The sequence below is a fragment of the Lynx canadensis genome, chromosome D4 (assembly GCF_007474595.2).
Source record: "Lynx canadensis isolate LIC74 chromosome D4, mLynCan4.pri.v2, whole genome shotgun sequence".
NCBI lineage: Eukaryota > Metazoa > Chordata > Mammalia > Carnivora > Felidae > Lynx > Lynx canadensis.
Genome location: NC_044315.2, coordinates 90,089,590 through 90,110,096, shown reverse-complemented (window position 1 = coordinate 90,110,096; position 20,507 = coordinate 90,089,590). Strand labels below are relative to the sequence as shown.

At 55.5% G+C, this 20,507-nt stretch overlaps 1 protein-coding gene across 1 annotated transcript in view; it reads right to left on the bottom strand.

Annotated features, from left to right (window-relative positions):
- The window catches only part of CFAP77 (cilia and flagella associated protein 77), a 128,359-nt gene that overhangs the window by 39,790 nt on the left and 68,062 nt on the right, over positions 1-20,507 (bottom strand). Inside the window, exons 2-3 of the mRNA XM_030292724.1 lie at positions 18,331-18,430; positions 17,600-17,828 (exon numbers count right to left, since the gene is read on the bottom strand). Coding sequence (XP_030148584.1) covers positions 17,600-17,828; positions 18,331-18,430 — 329 coding nt within the window. The remainder of the gene's footprint in view (positions 1-17,599; positions 17,829-18,330; positions 18,431-20,507) is intronic.

The window sequence follows — 20,507 nt, the reverse complement described above, 5'->3', positions numbered from 1 at the left end:
CTCCCGGCCCCGCACTGGGCATCGGAAGACAACAATCCAGAAACACCTCCGGTTTTAATGAGCACGTACTATACCAGGCCCGCCACTGAGCACTCCAGCCGCATTCCCACTGATCCCTCAGGACTCGGAAAGGGAGGAAGAACGTTCCCGCTTTCACCTGGGGAAAGTGAGGCTCGGATAAATCAGGCAACTTGCCCGGGTTTGCTCACTGACAGGGAGCGGCCAGGTGCCGGAGCTGGGGGCCCCCGTCCAGGTTCCCCATCCGGGCTCTAAAGAGCCTGTCCCCTTACGAGTGGGCCGTGCGCTCAGTGACCCCAAGGCGGGCCCACGCGATCCACTCGTCGCTGTCCCGTGGCCTTTCCGGGCGGCCCGATGGGTGCCTGATGGTTTTCCTACACCTTGCCGCCCCGGAGGGTGTCCCCTCAGCGCAGAGAAGGCCGGTGGGTCCTGAGCCTTGGTGGCCCCGTCCCCGGAACCTCAGGCCTTCACGGGTGGTCCGGAGGATTCCCGCCGCGTCTGAGCAGGGCCCATCGGCGACGAGCTGTTCGCCCCCGACCCGGCAGGAACCTCTCAGGGAAGTCGCCCCCGCCGCCCCGACGTTTCCGCCAACAACAAAACCGTGTCAAAACTCAGTCTAATAAAGCGGAAAATGGGGAATAAAATGAAACGCAGTCAGCCCGGCTCGGGGTGGGCCTGCGAGAAACTTCAAATTAGTTCAACCCGATCTATCTCTGCGGCTCCGCGATTGATACTCCAGACCAGGGGTTGATCTCGGATGAAGGCACCAGGGACGAGCAAGGGAAATGGAAATTATCATTTGCAAACATTAGGCTGACACTTTGTGCGTGCGGGGGGATGGGGGGCTGACAGCCGAGATTTGCCAGCTCGGCTCCTCTCTGCCAAAGAGCGCTCTGCGGATTAGGGGGCCCCTTTCAAGGCAGCCCACCTTCATTTTTGCTGCTCATTAAAACTTTGTGCAGCCGGAGAACTTGGCGGAAGAGAGGAAGCTGCAGGAACCTTCTGAGGGACTCTTCAGGTACACATTTGTTGAAAGGTGTTTGAGAAGGGAGCCTTGGGTCTGACAAACCGGATTTTAGTACCGGCTCTCCGTTCACAGCGGGCTGAAATAATTGGTCATCAGTGACTACTAATTCGGTTTAGTAGCCAGAGGCAATTTTTTTCTTCCTGGAAAATCAATGACAGCACGGAGGTCTGTTCAACGTGATTCGGCTCAAAACCGGTCCTTCTTTGGCGCTTGATGCTTCCTCCAGTGGAGACAGCTATTTTGTTACAATGAAATTAAAACCCATCTCTAATATGCCAGCGTCTGCTGCCCCCGGGGGGCGGGGCGGGCGCGGGCACTGGTACCCGCACGGCCTCGAGGGCGCAAGGAGTAGACAGGGGCCTCCGGGACGGGCCGCGGCTGGGGGACGGGCGGCAAGGTCTGCTTTGGGAGGCGGGAAAAGGCTGCGGGGCTGGGCTTCTGTCAGAGGCTCTGAGTCAAGACCGAAGCCACCAGGGACGCGGCCGGTGACACCGTCTAAGGAGCCCCAGCTGGGGGCTTGCGCTCTCAGACAGGGCCCGGCGGCACGCTTCTGGGCTGGGGTGCCTTCCTTTCTCCTCCGTACCCGAGGCTTCCTGAATGGGCTCGGGTCTGACGGCCGAGTGACTTCAGTGACCGTCTACTGAGCGCCTCACTGCGCCTACGGTTGTATCGCTGTTTGTTCGAACGAGCGATTCTGGCTAACTTGGCCGACACGGTACCAAAGCCACGGCTGGATCCCTTTTTTGGCTTTGTAAGTTTTTTTTTTTTAAATGTTTATTTATTTATTTTGAGAGAGAGAGAGAGAGTGGGGGAGGGCAGAGAGAGAACGAGAGAGAGAATCCCAAGCAGGCTCTGCGCTGTCAGCTCAGAGCCCGATGGGGCACTCGAACTCACGAACCGGGAGATGATGACCTGAGCTGAAATCAAGAGTCGGACGCTCAACCGACTGAGCCACCCAGGCGCCCCTTTTTTGCTTTTTTTTCCCTTAATTAAAAACGTTATCGAGACGGTTGTGGGTCCATAAGCAGTTGTAAGAAATAAAACAGAGATCACATGTACCCCTTACCCAGTTCCCTCAATGGTAACGTCTTGCAAAACAGAAGAAGGAAATCACACCCAGGATGTTGACATGGAGACTGTGCACCCACCCTATTCAGATTCCCCGCATTTATTCCTGCTCTTTTGTGTATGTTTCTATGCCATCTCATCACACGTAGAGGCTCACGTACCCACCACCCAGGCAAGATAGAAAACAGCCCATCGCCCCGGATCCCTCCTGCGGTCTTGAGAGCCATGACCCCTCCCTCCCACGCTGCACCTCGTGCCAGGGACCGCTCTGCGTCATCGTTATAAGAACCTCACCAGAGACAGGAACGGGGATTATGTCACTCCCCGTTTCACTGGTGAACCGGTTGACAGGGGCACCTGGGTGGCTCAGTTGGTTAAGCATCAGACCCGCGGTCTCAGCTCAGGTCATGATCTCGCGGTTCGTGGGTTCTGAGCCCTGCATCCAGCTCTGCCCGGGCAGTGCGGAGCCTGCTTGGGATGCTCTCTGTCTCCCTCTCTCTCTGTCCTTCCCCTGCTCATGCTCTGTCTCTCAAAAAATGCACAAACATTTTTAAAAAAGAGTTGTGGTTGTTTTTTTTTAAAGTGTAATTTTTTTTTAATGTTTCTTTATTTTTGAGACAGAGAGAGACAGAGCACGATGGGGGAGGGTCAGAGAGAGAGAGGGAGACACAGAATCTGAAACAGGCTCCAGGCTCTGAGCCGTCAGCGCAGAGCCCGACGCGGGGCTCGAACTCACGGACCGTGAGATCGTGACGTGAGCCGAAGTCGGACGCTTAACCGACTGAGCCACCCAGGCGCCCCTGTGGTTGTTGTTTTTATTTATTTTTTTTTTTAAATTTTTTTTTTTCAACGTTTATTTATTTTTGGGACAGAGAGAGACAGAGCATGAACGGGGGAGGGGCAGAGAGAGAGGGAGACACAGAATCGGAAACAGGCTCCAGGCTCTGAGCCATCAGCCCAGAGCCCGACGCGGGGCTCGAACTCACGGACCGCGAGATCGTGACCTGGCTGAAGTCGGACGCTTAACCGACTGCGCCACCCAGGCGCCCCATGTGGTTGTTGTTTTTAATCCAAACGCCTGGCCTTCCTGAATGAGGCATTAGATTGTCCGGTAATGGCAATGCTGGGCCCACACTCCCACGTATCAGTAGCCCGCTGCCCTTAGACCAGGTGGGTGCTCCAGTTTGACACAGACCCTACCACTCCCTACTGCCTCACCCAGTGAGGCTTCCCAGGACCTGCCAGGCCTCTGCAGGCGGGTGACACCGTAGCCCCGCCCTGTGCCTCCTGAATAACAATGCCTGGCAGCTCTCTTCCCAAGAGCTCAAAGAACTCTCTACTGATGACCTCACACCGTGTCTTCTGACCCGGGAGGACGGGGTGTGGACCCCACTCGCAGACGGAGAAAGGGAGGCCCACAGAGATCCTAGGTGATGTGGTCAGACCCCTCCACCCAGGAGCAGGAGAACCTTGTGTTGAGGGTGGAGACTTCGGACTCGGAGGCTGGCTCTCCATGCTCCTCCCTGCCTTCATCTCTGCTCCCCCGGAAGGGGTGGGGGACGAGAGGAAACTCCCTCGGAGGAGGAAGGCTTTGGACGGGCCCGAGGGAAAAGGCAGGGCCAAGCTGTCCCCTGGGCCAGGAGGCCTGGAGCCGAGGCCCTGGGACACTGTTAGGGACCCACGAACGTGTTTTAATTTCTTTTCAAATCAGCACAGCCGTAGCATAGTTTTAATTATTATAACACTTTTTTGTGTGGAGGAAGGGGCTCACGAAGGCCAGAGTGCCCGGGCCCACGGAAGTCCGGCCGTGTGTGTCACAGAGCGCGTTTCAGTCCCATTGAGGACACAGACCCTGAATCTTGAAGGCCAGTAAGAATCACCCAGGGAGTTTATTCAAAGTACAGATGCCCATGGGGGCGTCTGGGGGGCTCAGCCGGTTAAGCGTCCCACTCTTGATCTCGGCTCAGGTCACGATCTCACGGTTTGTGAGTTCGAGCCCCGCATCGGGCTCTGCTCCAGATTCATTCTCTCTCTCTCTCTCTCTCTCTCTCTCTCTGCCCCTCCTGTGTGCGTGCTCTCTCTCTCTAACAATAAATAAATAAACGTCAGCAACAAAGTACAGATGCCTGAGTCCCGCTGTCAGACATTCTGACCCACCAGGACGGGGGCCCAGGCATCTGCATTTTACCCCGCCCCACGGGTGATCCTGGCTCGTGTGGTCCCCGGTCCCCTCTGGGGGTTACAGCTCTGAGCCTTTCCCGGGCAGAGGACCCTCCAACCTGGGGCCACCGGCCGCAGCAGCGTAGGGTAGGACGGAGGAGCTGGCCGGGAGGCGTGGGCCCCAAGGGCACACCGCGATGCCCACTTCCCTCCTCACCCCCACAGCCGCCTCGTTCTTAATTGTCGCCCCTTGGCCCGAGGGCCTGTCTTTTCTAACTAGCCGGGAGGAAGGGCGGTAATTGAGGCGCAGCTCTCTCTCTCTCTGGCAGGACTCTTAGAGCTAATTAGAGAAGAGGACCTCTGGGCTTGTGGTTATTTTTTAATTGTTTGTGGATCCAACATAAAAGCTAATGACAGAGGAGGGAGGCCCAGTTAGCAGCAGACTTCTGGCTTCTAAATTTGTCTAAGAGGTCATTTGCAATTTGTTAACATTTTTCACAAGGGTGAAGTCAATTAGCAGTTTCCCCACACAGGCGCCCAGAGGTGGCGGCGGCCGCAGGATGGGCGGAGGAGCCTGGCTGGAAGCTTCCCTCAACCTTGGGGGCCTGCACCCGAAACTGGGGAGCTCCCCTCCTGGGCACCTGCACCTGTGCAGAGGGGCTGTGGCTTGAGCCCCTCTGGGGGGAAAAGGCTCAGAGAAGCCAGTGGACAGGACAGGGGACGACATGCCTTCTGGACCACTCAGGAGCCTGCCGTGCAGGGGTCCTGGCGTCTGGGGACACAGTGAGTAGCAGGCAGGGCGTCCCTGTCCCGTGGGGGTGGGGGGCAGTGAGGGAGGCAGAGAGAGCACCGGCGTCTGGTGTAAGCCGAGGAGGGTCGCCCTGGAGCCCAGCCGCTCCGCCCGTGAATGTGACCCGGAGGAATCTCGCACCCGGGAAGCGAGGAGCCCCCCCCAATGTCCGGCGATGGAGGACGGACACACCCACCCAGCGGACCAGGGCGACATTTGCAAAGGCGCGGGGTGAAAAAAGCAAGTCGCCACGCAACGTGATTTATGTGGTTTGAAGCCACGCGAACTCACCTGCGTTACTTATGGACCTCGAACGGTGTAGGAAAGATTGGGGAAATCTGGATGGAAAGCATGCCTCTTCCAACCTCGGGATGGTCCTCTGGGAACGGAGGGAAGGGCGTGGGGTGAGGGAGGGGTGAGATGGGGCTTCAAGCTGCATTTGTTCTATTTTATTATTTTTAAAACAATAGTTTAAATATTTATTTTTGAAAGAGAGAGACAGAGCATGAGTAGGGAAGGAGCAGAGAGAGAGGGAGACACAGAATCCGAAGCAGGCTCCAGGCTCCGAGCCATCAGCCCAGAGCCCGACGCGGGGCTCGAACTCCCGGACTGCGAGATCGTGACCCGAGCCGAAGCCGGACGCTCAACCGACTGAGCCCCCCAGGCGCCCCGAGTTCTAGTTTATTTCTGTAACGATAATTTTTTTAAAAGCCTCAGGTGCAAACACGGCCAGGCGGTTAAGTTTGCTGAATCTGAGCGGCGGGTTCATGGAGTTGGTTATGAAACTTCTGAACTTTGCTGTGTTTTTGGAGAGTTTCCTAATAAACACAGAAACGCAGAGAGGAGGGGCGAAACATTTGCTCCTCTGGGAGGCATCGATACCTCTCGTCTTTTCTCTGATTAAAACCTTTGATCGCAAACTACTGTCTCGTTTTCCACAAAAACATGATGGGACACACGTAACAAGACTCCAGCAGCACAAATCCCCAGGCGGTAACTCTAAAGGCAGTTGCCTCCTAGGGGCGCCTCGTTGGCCGAGCAGCCGACTCCTGGTTTCGGCTCAGGTCATGATCTCACGGTTTGTGAGTTCGAGCCCCACGCCAGGCTCCACACTGACCGTGCGGAGCCTGCTTGGGAACTCTCTCTCTCCCTCTGCCTCTGTCCCTCCCCTCCCTGGCACTCTCTCTCTCTCTCTCTCTCAAAATAAATCAATTAAACAAAAATAATAAAGGCAATTTCCTCAAAACCCTGCGGTGACTAAAATGCAGGGCTTTCTGACTTGGCGGTAAAGCGCCTTGATGATTACAGGGGGGTGAAAAGTGGCCCCCTCCAAAGATACGTCCTCGTTCTAAGCCCCAGAACCCATGAATGTGACCTGTTTGGGGAAAGGAGCCTCTGCAGATGTAACTAGCTTTGGGATCTTAAGGTCAGATCACCCTGGATTATTTGGGGGAGCCCTAAACCCGGTGACACGTGTCGTTACTGGAGACCAAAGAGGAGAGACACAGACGCCCTGAGAAGAGGCCATGTGGTCACAGAGCAGAGACTGGAAGGTGCGGCCACAAGCCCAGGAGCGCCTGGGGCCACCAGAAGCTGGCAGAGGCTAGCACCCAGACCCTTCGGAGGGAATGGGGCCCCATGACACCTCGATTTCGGATTTCTGGGCTCCACCTTAGGAGAGAAGACGTTTCTGTTGTTTTAAGCCACCAGGCTTGTGGGGATTTGTTACAGGACACTGGTAACCGAAGGTCCGTGCCCAGCCAATCCACACCTAGGAAAAGACTTGCTCATTCAAGCATTGGCCTGTTTCCAAGTCGGGGATGGGTCGCAATCCAGCCACGCAGTACAGGAACAAGCACTTACCGAGCACCTACTATGTGCCAGGCCTGTGCTAGGCCCTGGGGATACAGCGATGAGCAGAGCCAGGCAGGGCCCAAAGTCCCCCGGGGCCCTCTCCCGCCCTCCTCTGCCCGCCAGAAGCAACGCGCACGCATCGCTGTGTGTTGCTTTGTGTCCCGCTTCCTCTCTGTGTCCCAAACACCCCACGTGGTGCCGGCACGGCCTGGCGCTGCGTGAACACGCAGTACGGGACAGAAGTAGCAGATGGGACCTTTGAGGTCAAGTCCCGCTTTCCGGCCACGGGATCACGGGTACGTGTGTCCGCGGCTCAGTTTCCCCAACCGTAGAGAGCATGCTACTACGAACGGGTCATGGTGAAGGTCACGTAAAGGGCGGTGCATAGAGCGCCGGTCCCCATGCCTGGCCCCGGAGGAGCTAAGGAAACGGAAGCTGGTATTATTAATCGAACCTAATGCGGGCGCCCAGGTTTCTGGCTTGAATGGCTGCCTCCACCTGGTCCCCAAAGGGAAGAGAACCGAGTTGGCCCCTGGGCGCAACGTATTCAGGGACATGCTTCCTCTGAATTCTTCTTCTTTTCTATTTTAATTTTTAAAAGTGTTTTATTTATTTTTAAGAGACAGAGACAGAGTGAGAGCAGGGGAGGGACACAGAGAGAGGGAGACACAGAATCCGAAGCAGGCTCCGGGCTCCGGGCTGTCAGCACAGAGCCCGATGCGGGGCTTGAACTCGTGAACCACGAGATCGTGACCTGAGCCGAAGTCGGACGCTTAACTGCCTGAAGCACCCAGGCGCCCCCACTCTGAATTCTTCTGTTTGGGGGTCCTGCACGGTGACGAGTCAGGCTTGAAGCCTGGCTCTCCCTGCCACACCAGGGATTGGTGGCTGGCTCCCAGCGGGGAGCAGCTCCTCTGTGCCCCATGTCACAGGGGCCACCGTGTCACGGAGGGGCAGGGCCAGCCGCAGCCCAGCAAGCCCTCCGACGGTGTCAAGACTGGGGCCGCGGAGGACGGGCGCCGGGCCCACTCTCACGCTTTGCCCACCGATGCCGGCAGGCGCGGCCCGGCTCTGGAAAAATCAAAAGCGGGAGCGGTGAGCTGGGGAGGCCCCGAGGGGGAGCGGCCTGCGGCCTCGTTAGCGCTGACCCTGGCACCAAGCCGCTCCTGATGGATGGGGTTCGGGAGGGCCAGGCCCCAGGGGAGCGCGGCCCTATCCATTATGGGCCCATCAGCGCCTCCCTGAGCCCTCCCTGCTCCGAATGCCGGGAGCCTCGGGCCGGGAATAAATCTCTGTCTGGGCCGCAGGAGATCGGAGAGGGAAAAAAAGGCAAAGCATGAAAAATGTCTCATTCGCGGCTCCGGCAACAAAGCCGCCTTGGAGGGAGGAGTGAGAGGGAGTTTGGGGAGGTGGGAGAGGTTATAGCACGAGCAGCCAGGCAGGGGTCCCAGAGAGGAAGGGAGAGAGGATGGGCCCTCCCCCACCACGTCCTCCCAGCCCCATCTCCCTGCCTGGGCCTGTCCTCCAGGTCAGGTGCACGGAAGCAGGCTGTCCCTGAGGAGGGGGGAACCTGGTCGGACACAGTTTGGGGTGTCCCAGGCTCCGGCCTGGCAGCCATCTGGGGTAGCCAACCCCTCCATCTAAGCTAAGCGTGAGGGTCCGGACCCGAATCCCCGTGCCTCCAACTCCACCTGTGACCTCTCGCGAAAGGACATAACCTCTGCCTGCCTCAGTTTCCTCCTGCGCTGCAGTGAGGACATCCTGAGTTACTCTGTGGGGAGCCGGGTCCCCGGGAAGTGCTCGTCGGCGTCTGCGGCCAGGGCTCGCTGGGACGCGGGCGGCCTCGTGGATGACGCTCAGGATGAGAAACGATCTCCTCACTCGGGGCCTGGCTCTGTCTGCTGGAATTGCGCAGGCCGTGGGGCAGGAGGCGTGGCTCAGATCCTGGCTCTGTCACCAACTGGCCGTGTGGCCTCGGGCAAGTGACCCTCCGAGCCTCAGTCTCCTCGTCTGTAAAGTGGGGATAATGGTCCCTGCTTGATAGAGTCGTAAGCATTTCGTGAGATGACGTGCCAGCCAGCCATTCAGCGAGGGCTCCGTGACGTCAGCCACCCGTACCGCTCTCCAAACACACACCGGGCCTCGTTTTGCTCTCTCAAGTCTCTGAGGAAAAAAGCCCCTCCACTGTCCTCATTTTTCATCACCTTTGTACACGGTGGTTTCTGTCCCTCATCCCACCCACCATCCTGCCGCCTCTGGACACTTTCCTACTTGCGGACCTTCCCTGAATGTACGATGCCTCCCACTTTTTAACTTGATGGCACAAGTGTGACGTGAGCGGCAGGATAGAGTAGGAAGGTAGCCTCCCTTGTTCGGGACTTGCTACCTCTGTTAATGAGGCCACGGGACATATTCACTCTTTGAGACAGCGTGACCACAGTCCTGAGCCTTAACATCAACCACAGGGGAACACAGCAGAGTCTGTTAAATGACACAGGGCTCTGGCTTTCCCATCCCCTCTCTGGTCTCAAGTGTGCTGTGAGTTCACTTTCAATTACTCTGCCTCAGAGCCTGCAAAGGCCCTGAACCGTAGTTTTCCTCAACAAGCACTTCCTGAGGACCTACTCTGTGCCTGGCTTTGATGATGTAGCAGTGGACAAAACTGACATTGTCCCTGGCCTCCAGGAGCGGAGTGTCCGGGAGAGCAGAGAACTGGTGACTGCCGGCGCGGGGAGCAGGCCCGCGCACTGAGCCACGGAGCCCCTGGGTCGGTCGGCCGGAAGTGCATTTCAGGTTCAGTCTTGGGGTGGAGGTGGGGGGGGGGGGTCTTTGCGAGACCCACACGCTCCCCCTTGTGGTCAGCCCCATCTCATTCAGCCGGGCTTTGGGCCACCCATAAATCTGGAGCAGGTCTCCCCACTGGGAACCTGTCTTGCCACCCCGGGACGGTCGTCTGGGAAGGGGCTTATTACCATTTTATAGGAGTTCGGGTGGGCGGCTTGGATTTTGGCCGTCAGCTCTGGGAGAAACAAAATAACCCGGAGTGATTGATGGGCCCATTGTAAATTTGTAAAATAAATCAGCTTGGCAGAAAGATTCAAAAAACCTGTCAGGCAGCAAACATTTTTTAACAGCCTGTAAAATTTCCTCCATCCTTCGCATTTGTCAATGTCAGGCTGATGACGCATCTGATAGCTGGGCAAGCAGCAGCACAGACAGAGGGTGGGCTGGTACCATTTCCCACCTTTCTTGTGTTTCTCATTGCTCCATGGTCTAAACGCGCTCAGCACCAGGATGGGGGGGGGGGGGTCTAGACTAGCCTAATTGGCGGATGAGGCAAGTATCCTACAAAAGTCGCACGTTGCTGCCGGCTTCCCACTCAGATTCCAACGTGGCCACTCGCTCGTGCGTTCATTTGGCGAGGATTTCCCGAGGGCCCCTTCAGCAAGGGCACTGTGGTCAGCACCAGGGATACCGAGGTGAGCACAGCAGGCTTGGAGCATCTAGTGTAGTGAACCTTCCCGGTGCCCCCTCAAGGAGTTCGTCTATCAGGAAGTGGGGAGCCAGTAAAGGGGAAGGGCAAGGGGAAGGGGAGGGCGCATCAAAGGGGAAGCTCACCGTGTTCAGATTAACTTTAAGGCTTTAAGAAAAATCCAGACGGGACGGCCGTACTCTCTCTGTATAGTGTACATACACATTCTGTCTCAGCCCCCCTCGGGTGCAGAAAAAAACTAAACGTATCACCTCCACCCTGTGTTTGTGAGGCAAGCAGCTCACTGCCACGGTCACCGTCACGAGTGCAGCGCAGCCAGGGGCAGATCACTTCACCTCTCTGACCCTCTGTCTCTTCTTCTGCAAGATGGGCAGGTAGGAGTCCCAACGTGGCACTCACTGAGCTCTTCAGAGTTATTTAAGGACGGGGTGCATCGGAGGCGCTCAGCACAACGCCTGACACGTCGTTATAACAATAAAGCCTAGTTGCCATTATTGGTTCGGGGCATTACTGGCTCACGGGCTACCTACCCTTCATCTGGCGCGTGTCATACCCAGACACGCGGTGGCCGTTTGCTTACTGACTGAGTGATGGGTCCCCCCCCCCCCCATAGCAGCCTTGCCTTGTGTATGGCGTGAGCTCCCAGGCAGGACGGTGGGGGGCTCCGGGCGCCCAGAACCTTCCGGGAGCGCCAGCTGCTGCCCCGCTCTTGCTGCTTCCCCCCTCCCCGCCAGTCCCTGACTCATCATAATCGACAACGCTGGACCAATTAGGAGCAGTAACAATTAAGATGTGCCAAGGGCATGGGAGCATTTGCAAACACTTGTTAAAATGCATCAATAATTAAGTGCTTCCTTAATAGTTACATTTCTGGCCTCCAGACATAGCTGTTTATGGACCCTGGGTCGCAGCATGCTTGGAGATTCGTGTTACGGCCCTACACGCGGGTAATAAGAATTTAAAATCCTTCCCTGACCTGAAGTCTGAGATTTGACAGCGAAACAACAGAGCGGTAAGGCACGGGCTGTCTCCAGCTGCCCGATCCTAGAGGTGCGGTCCTCAAAGCCGGCCAGCCGGACGGGGAACAAGTCCAGCTTTGCCACCGTGCAGCCAGCAGCGGGGCCTGCGCGCCCCCTTTCCTGGACCGTGAAGCAGATGTCAGGCGGAGGCACGGTACCTGCCTCGTAGGACTGAGATTAGCATCAGCGATCACACACACAAAATGCTTGCCTCGTACGCTCAGCGCAGAGCGGCTTCTGTTCGTGGTGGCCCCGACCTTCATCAGGGGACAAAGAGAGGCAGCAGTTAGCTGAGGGATCAGGACGACCAGTGGACACCAGCAGCTGCAAACTCAGTGCCCACCAGGACCAGACAAATGGCAAAGATGGGAGAAGCCAGGCTGGGGGCGGGGGGAACCTGTCCGAAAGGGGCACTGCCTCTCAGCTCCAGCCCCTGGTGCCTGAGCGCAGACCCTGGGTGCAGGGCATCCAATCTTTCACTTTATTCACTGAGAGAGAGAGAGAGAGAGAGAGGGGGAGACAGTGTGGGGGAGGGGCAGAGAGAGAGAGAGAGGGAAACAGAGAATCCGAAGCAGGCTCCAGGCTCCGAGCCATTAGCACAGACCCCGATGCGGGGCTCGATCTCACAAACCGCGAGATCATGACTGGAGTCGAAATCCAGAGTCAGACGCTTAACTGACTGAGCCACTCAGGCGTCCCTGGGCTTCTGGCTTTTTAGGTGAAGCGGGAAATCCAGGTTTTTGTTGTTGTTGTTGTTGTTGTTTTTATGAAATCTCCTGGCTTTTTAAATGTGGCACCTCATGGGGGCGCCCGGGTGGCTCAGTCGGTTAAGTGTCTGACCTCGGCTCAGGACATGATCCCGCGGTTTGTGGGTTCAAGCCCCACATCGGGCTCTCTGTGGTCAGTGTGGAGCCCGCTTCAGATCCTCTGTCCCCCACTTTCTCTGACCCACCCCGGCTGGTTCTCTCCTCTCAAAAGTAAAATAAACATTAAAAAAAAAAAGTTTTTTTTTTTTTAATAAACGTGGCAACTCATTCACAGTTTTCGTCACTGGATGGGCCAAACATCTCTGTGGGCTGACTTGGCCGTGGCTCCCCGCTCGTGACCGCATGGCCACACGGGCACCGTCTCCCCATCATGGCTTGGGGCCTCCACTTTCTTTTAGCCACACCAACTCGTGGACTGAATTGCACCTTTCCAATTTAGTGACCATCTGTGACAAAGCAGTGTGAATTGCAAACCAAATCAGCCAAGTGGAAGGACGGACGGACTCCGTCATCCCGTCCATCGTGAAATACATCAAAGGGTAAGAGATTTGACATCCGGGGGACAGGGAGAAGAGCTGGGGTCAGAGTTTTATCTCACACGGCGGTCACACGCTCGGGAGCGTCCCGAGCTTCGAGTGGCTTTTCTGTGTATTTTGTTATTATTATTTTTTAACATATCTGTAGTTGTGAGTAAACGGCACTCATTTGTTTATTTATTTATTGGACCAAATCGCCCCCAACAACTCCTCGGGTAGTCGTGTGTAATCAGATTTGTTTGCTACTTTTTTAAACATGCTTTTAAAGTAAAGAAATAAATACAATTGAGGCTTGTAAAAGGTGATCATTAGGAAAGGGGCCTCGGCCCCATAACTTTAAAGTAATAGCCCCATTACGGAGAGGGGCGATCGCGTCTTAACTGCTGCTTCTACTTACGTTGCGAGGTTGAGGGCTTCTGGACGCTCGCTGAGCAGCTCAGTAAAAGCCTTTCCGGCGGCCATTTAACCTCCATTTACGAAGAAATAAAGCAAAATTGATGCTGATTTGGGCCTGCTTTGGGGGATATTTTTGTTCCGTAAAAGCCCTTTTGCTTGCAATTTGCTGGGCCGCCCTGACACATGAGAGAGGGCTGCTGTTGATAAAGATAAAGCTTTATGGCCACGATATTTGCTGCTAACAGCAACCTAATGCAGCATTTTCATTTTTGTGCAATTAATGTTAACGTCTGCTACGAAAATTGTCATTAAATACCATTTTAAAATCCATTCAATTTGCATATGCAAAGCCCATTTACCATCACAGAGGATATAGCTGGCACTTCATCACGTCCTTACCCTCGCATTGTAGCCACTCGGTTTTATAGCAATTTAAGATTTTATATTGAAAGCCAGATGATAATGGATGTCCTTTCTGAGCCCAGCTGACTTCAGCTTTTCCATTGTACGTGGAACAACGCAGCCCCAGGACCGGGAACCGTGGGCATTTGCGCTGTACCTCAGTCCCAAGGAGGCAAGTGTGCAAGAAAGAGCACTGGACGGGGAGTCCGCCCACCTGGCCCTAGAGCTGACTCTTGTCTGGTCCCAACTTGCTGTGTGACCTTGGGAAGGTGTCTTGACCGCTCTGAACGTCTGCTTCCTTGTCTTATTTATTTTATTTCCTAGTTTTATAAAGTAAGCTCTATACCCAACGTAGGGCTCGAACTTAGGACCCCAAGATCCAGAGTCACAGACTCCACCCACTGAACCAGCCAGGTGCCCCTGCTTTCTTCTTTTAAATCATGGCTTTGAACCAGGTGATGGCTAATGTCCTACGTCTTCTAAAATTTTGTGTTTAGATATAAGCACTTCAGGTTGAGAACCCAGCTTAGCGAGATCGGCTAATTTCTCCCTGCCTAAGCTGGGCAAGTAACCCCACACGCCTCCCCGCACAGGCCCTTCCAAGACAAGGAAAGGAAACCGACACAGAGGCCAAACATAACCTGAGAATCCCAGCTGGCCGCGTTACCGCTCTAACATCCCATTCACAGGTCAGGAAACAGAAGCCTTGGAGGGAAAACTGTCGGGGACCACGCTGGAACGAGAGCCCTAGGCTGACGGCTGCTCCCAGACACCATGCCGTCTTGGGGACACTGGTGACCGGCCCGGACTAGTCTAGCGGTCTGGCACACAGTGGGAGTCTCTGTCCCTCTGTACTCCACGCGGCCTTGGGAAACCTTGCCTTGGAGGGACTGACTTTAGGGCATTATTACTATTTTTTTTTAATTTTTTTTTAACGTTCATTAATTTTTGGGACAGAGAGAGACAGAGCATGAACGGGGGAGGGGCAGAGAGAGAGAGAGGGAGACACAGAATCTGAAACAGACCCCAGGCTCTGAGCCATCAGCACAGAGCCCGACGCGGGGCTCGAACTCACGAACAGCGAGATCGTGACCTGAGCTGAAGTCGGACGCTTAACCGACTGAGCCACCCAGGCGCCCCTAGGGCATTATTTCAAAGGGGGGGGGGAAGGGGGGTGTGCCAACGACCGTTAAACTGGACCAGAAATGATTTTCCAATGTGTCTGTACGGTCACGTTCCACGTTTGGAGGGCTGGCAAATAGAAACGCATTTCCTGTGAGAGAGACGTGTACAGCTGAGACCATGGGAGGTGGGAGAGCTTTACCGCAGAGATGACGCTGAGCTGAACTCCGGAGAATGAGTAGGTTTTACTAGGTAGGGTGGCGAGAACAGGCGGGGGAAGGCATACAAAAGTATGGCAGCTCCCGCTGCGGAAAACACGATGGCACGTCCTCAAAACACTAGACTTGGAATCCCGCGTGACTCAGCAAGTACACCCATGGGTAGATACCCAAGAGAACTGAAAGCAGGGACGCACACGGGTATTTGCACACCCATGTTCACGGCGGCACTATTCACGATAGCCAGAAGGTGGACACCATCCGAATGCCCATCGACGGATAAACGGAGAAACGAAACGCGGCACATCCACACAGTGGAATGTCATTCGGCCCTGAAAAGGAAGGAGATTCGGACACCGCTACAACGTGGATGAACCTCGAGGACATTACGGTAAGTGAAACAAGCCAGAAACAAAAGAGCAAATTTGGCACGATTCCGCTTAGATGCGGTGTCTACAGAAGTCAACAATCGTAGAGACGGAAAGCAGAATGGTGGTTACAAAGAGCTGAGGGAAGGGAGGAACAGAGAGGTACCAAATGGGGCCCGAGTTCCAGTCCGGGATGAAGAAAGGCTTCTGGAGATGCATGGTGCTGTGGGTTGCACAGCAGTGTGAATGTGCTTAAGGCCACTGAACTGTACATTTAAAAATGGCAAATCTGGGGGGCGCCTCGGTGGCTCAGTCGGCTAAGCATCTGACTCTTGATTTTCGCGCAGGTCGTGCTCTCACGGTTTGTGAGTTCGAGCCCCGCATGAGGCCCCTCCCTGGAAGCGTGGTTCCTGCTTGGGATTCTCTCTCTCCCTCTCTCACTGCTCCCCCCCCCCACCCCCTGCCACTCATACTCGTTCTCTCTCTCTCAAAATAAATAAACAAAAACTTCAAAAAAAAACCAGTAAATCTTACCACAATAGAAAATAATTAGAAAAAATAAAAAAAAAAAGAAGGAACCATCGCCAATAATAATAATAATAACAGGGCGCCTGGGTGGCGCAGTCGGTTAAGCGTCCGACTTCAGCCAGGTCACGATCTCGCGGTCCGTGAGTTCGAGCCCCGCGTCGGGCTCTGGGCTGACGGCTCAGAGCCTGGAGCCTGTTTCCGATTCTGTGTCTCCCTCTCTCTCTGCCCCTCGCCCGTTCATGCTCTGTCTCTCTCTGTCCCAAAAATAAATAAACGTTGAAAAAAAGATAAGAAGAAGAACAATAAAGTATGGTGGGAGAGCCAGAGGAAGTCACCTACCCAGGAACAGTGGGAGGAAGGTGGGAAAGAGGCTGGGGACAGATTGTCGGTGGCACTGCCACATAGATGGACCAAGATATTGGCTTCTCGGTCACGGGCATCTGGCTGGGGCTTGGCGGCCCCAGGCCACTTGTTGCTAGCTATGGGCGCTTCTGTTTATTTGCACAGTGCGAGGCACAAACACTAGTGATTTTTTTGTGCTGTGACACATCATGGGTTAGGAAGCCCTGGTGCATTGAACATCTGCCGTTTCGCCTACTGTTGTGTTCTGTTCTCCTTCCGGGGTCAGAGCCTTGATTTCTACATCCTTTCCACCACCAGCCCCATGTGGATGGTGGAGACTGAGCCCAAACACCTACCCCGCCCAAGAAGGGACAGGGGATCAGGCCTGGCCAATCAGGGCATCAGAATCTCCTGGTCTCCGCAATTGGTTCAGAGGCAGACATGTGACCCAGAACTGGCCAATCAGTGTGCTTCACAATCCCTGCTCACAGTGGCTGATTCAGGGATCGGCAAGGCTCTAAAGTTGGACCAAGGAATCTTAATCTGAAGGCTGCCGTAGCTTCTGTGCCCTTCCCCCTGAGGATGGAACTGTTCCTGGTCATTTAGCTACACGAGGCAGAAGCTTGTCAGAGAACAAAGCCAAGATTGGGAAGCACAGCCAAGACATGGCGAGACATACCCAATACTGATAACATCCCTTGGTGACCTAGATCCAGCTGTGCCTGAAGCTGTGCCTGAGCTTTTCAATCATGTAAGCCAATAAATTCCACTTAAAAAAATATCGAGCCGGTTTGAGTTGAGATTTGATTACGTGCAACCACGTTCTACTTTTTAAAATTTATTTTTTAATTTTTTTAATGTTTATTTTTTGAGAGAGAGACAGAGACAGAGACGGAGCACGAGCGGGGGAGGGGCAGAGAGAGGCAGAGACACAGAATCCAAAGCAGGTTCCAGGCTCCGAGCTGTCAGCACAGAGCCCGACGCGGGGCTCGAACTCACCGACCGTGAGATCACGACCTGAGCAGACGTCGGATGCTTAACCGACTGAGCTCCCCAGGTGCCCCACTACTTTTTTTTCCCTAACGTTTACTTATTTATTTTGAGAGAGACACAGATTGAGAGAGAGATTCCCGAGCCGCCTCCTCAATGTGCACGGAGCCCGATGCAGGGCTCTAACTCATGATGGGGAGATCGTGACCCGAGCCGAAATCAAGACTTGGACGCTTAACCGACCGAGCCACCCAGGCGCCCCCGCATTCTACTTTTAGAGAGTGTCACGCATCCCAGAGTTGGAACGTGGGTTGCATGTCTGCTGCTGACCCAATCACCGTGACCAAGGTTTGTGAGCTACACCGATCGCCCAGGCCTGGAGCGCTCCCCCCACCTTCCTGGAGTCAAAGGCCATGCTGCACACGGTTCCCCAGTTCAGTCACCTCTGAGTGCCCTCCGGCCCCCCGGTGAGGGATCGAGCCTGGTGTCCCGGCCACTTACCGTGCCACGACCCCAAACGTCATGTTTGGAGGGAGGGAGGGCATTTCCTTCTGGACGTGCCGGTCATCCTGGTCACTGATGCGGATGTCGTTGAGCTGGCGGTAGAGGAAATTCTCCCGAGCGGTCACCAGGCCGGCTTTCACCGCCCCGCGATTCATGGCAATGTAGTTCCGGGTCAGCTCGTGGGGGCACGTGGGCTGCTGCCTAAACACACTCCAGTGTCCAAGGGCTGAGGGCAGGGAGGGACGGAACGGTGGTGCGGCGGTCAGGCCGCGGCACCTGACCGAGAAGAAACTGGGGCGTGTGTGCCTCCCATTAACCCGGGGCCTGCTGTGTGACGGCCCTGTGTGGCCTTCTGGAAAGGGAGGGGTCAGGATTCCCAGAGATTCCGGAGGGCACCAGAGCATCCTTTGCCAAGCCGGGTTTGCCTGGCTTCACCTCCTTGGGGCCGTCAGAGGGTTGGTCCTGAGCCCATTCTGTGCTCGAAGCTCAAACGGGGCAGAGCACCAGGTTCCACCCCGGCTGGGGCCCATGCTGTTTCCCTGACACATTAGACCCGGACCCTGCCTGGACCTCCCCGTCTCGGCCAAGCCCAGACTGCGGTTTTCCACCAGAATCACGATGCGGGGCAGGCCCCGGGACTCTCTGGCTCCTTCCCTGGAGCGCGGCCAGCCGCCTAGGTTGAGAGCTCATGCCCCCCCCCCCCGGGGCTCCAAAGTACGCCTGCTCACCTTCGGGGACCCCTCCATCCAGCCCGCGGACGTAGAGCCCGTAACTGAAATCGATTCCAGGCAGAGTGTAACTTCTTTCTCGGGGCTTCCCAAGTTCAGCCTGTGTGGGGACAGAGAGAAAGCCAAGGTGAGGAGCGAAATCGCAGACCACCCGCATCACGACAAGTTCAGCCACAGGAGTCAATCAGATGCTCACTTGGCCGCAGGCCCCGTGGGTGACCTTCAGGGCCACTAGGGTAAGGATGACGTAGCCCTCTGCCGTCACCTCCGGCGCGAGGTGAGCGCCGGGGGCACTGGGCATCGAGACACAACCGGGAAAGCCTGCCCGGTGTGCTCGTGATAGGGGACAAGTGAGCCGGGTCAGGAGAACCCCCGAGGCCTTGAAAGAGGAGGTGCGTTTGTGTGAGGGGAGGGGCGCGCAGCAGTCCCTGGGGGTCCAGCCTGGCCCTGCCAGCCCAGCGCTGAGTGGCCCAAGGGGACACACGGGAAGGCGTGGTTCACAGACATTCACCTGGAGGCCCCTGTTCAAGGAGGGGCCATCTTTCCTACCTGACTCTTCATTCCTACCAAAGACGGCTTGTATCATCCTCACCGGAGCCCGTGAGGACGTCAATGCTCCTTGAGTCCTCGCCTGCAGGTGGGGATATGGTAACAAGGCCCACCATGACCTTCCCGGTGGCCGGCCAGCTCTCCTCACTCTCCGGGTGAACTCCTTGCCCCGCGAGAAGGGGGTCGTAGGAACAAAATCGGTCTATTACCAACCACGTGACTCCCCCATCCTATAGACAGGACACCGAGAGAGGTGCTCGTGACCCACGGCTCCTACGGGATGGGCTGGGTTTCACAGGCTGGAGTGTTTGGCCTCCGGCCGGAGCTCTTAACCATTAGATTACACGGCCCCCTCTCGGGGCGCCTAGGTGGCTCAGTCGGTTAAGCATCTGCCTTCGGCTCAGGTCATGATCTCACAGGTCACGAGTTCGAGCCCTGAATCAGGATCTCTGCCGTCAGCACGGAGCCCGCTTCGGATCCTCTGCCCCCCTCTCTCCGTTCCTCCCCTGCTCGTGCTCTCTCTCTGTCAAAAATAAATAAGCTTAAAAAGGAAAAAAAAAGATTACACGGCCTCTCTTTCAAGTAGCAGCTGCCTGAGGTCAGAGGTCCTGGCCGGTAAGGCCCTTAGAACGTTCAGTGAGCCCGTGCTGAGTTCGGACTGTGTTCCAGATACGATATTTGGTTGTCCCTGTGCTTCTCTCAGGCAGGACCCATCACTGTCCCCATTTCTCAGCTGAGGCAGCTGAGGCACTGAGAGGCCAAACAGTTTTGCCCGAGTCCCCACGGCCGGAAGTGGCCAATTTGGGATTCGAACCCAAGCTGTCTGTCTCCAGCCCACACCCAGATCCACCAGTTAAACGAATATCAACGAGCCAGTCTGGCTTTCATTGCCTTCCTTTTCCTGGTGGCTCAGAGCAGGTGCTCTCAGTAAATGCCCGAGATTAAAAGCCACTTCCTCTGGGAAGCCCTCCCAGGTTGCCTTCAGTCCGGACAACTTTCTTTGTTAGATGGCATCTCAGGGCCCCAAGCTCTACCTACAGGGCACTTACAAACTTGCGCAGTGGTACCTCGATGGCACCGATGGGCCTCGCCAGCATGACGCTCAGGGAAAGAATCAGTCACACAGGACCGCATACTGCACGATTCCATTTACGTGAAACGTCTCGAATAGCGAATTTGAGGAGGAAAAGCGGAGTAAATGGTTGCTTACGGCCGGGAGGGGTGATGGCTACGAGGTGTCCTAAAATGGACTGCGGTGACGATTGCACAAGTCTGTGAACGGGCTGAAAGCCGTTGCACCGTAGGCTTTATTTGGGTGAATTGCATGGTATGTGAATTATGTCTCAGGAAAGCCATTAGAATTACACAGCAGTGTAATCAAGTCGTTAATTGCACGGCCATCGGTTCGATGTCGGTCTCCCCCTGGTGGAAAGTCTCTCCGTCTTTATTTTAAGGTTAATTTTTTTTTAGTTTTTTTTTTTTTTAATAGACCTTAGTTTTTAAAGCAATTTTATGTTCACAGCAAAACTGAGCCGAAGGTGCCAAGATTGCGCCTCTGCCCCTCCCCGACCCCCCTTCTCCTCACTCCTCTTTTTCCCTGTGCCCAGCACGGCAGAGATACTAGTAAA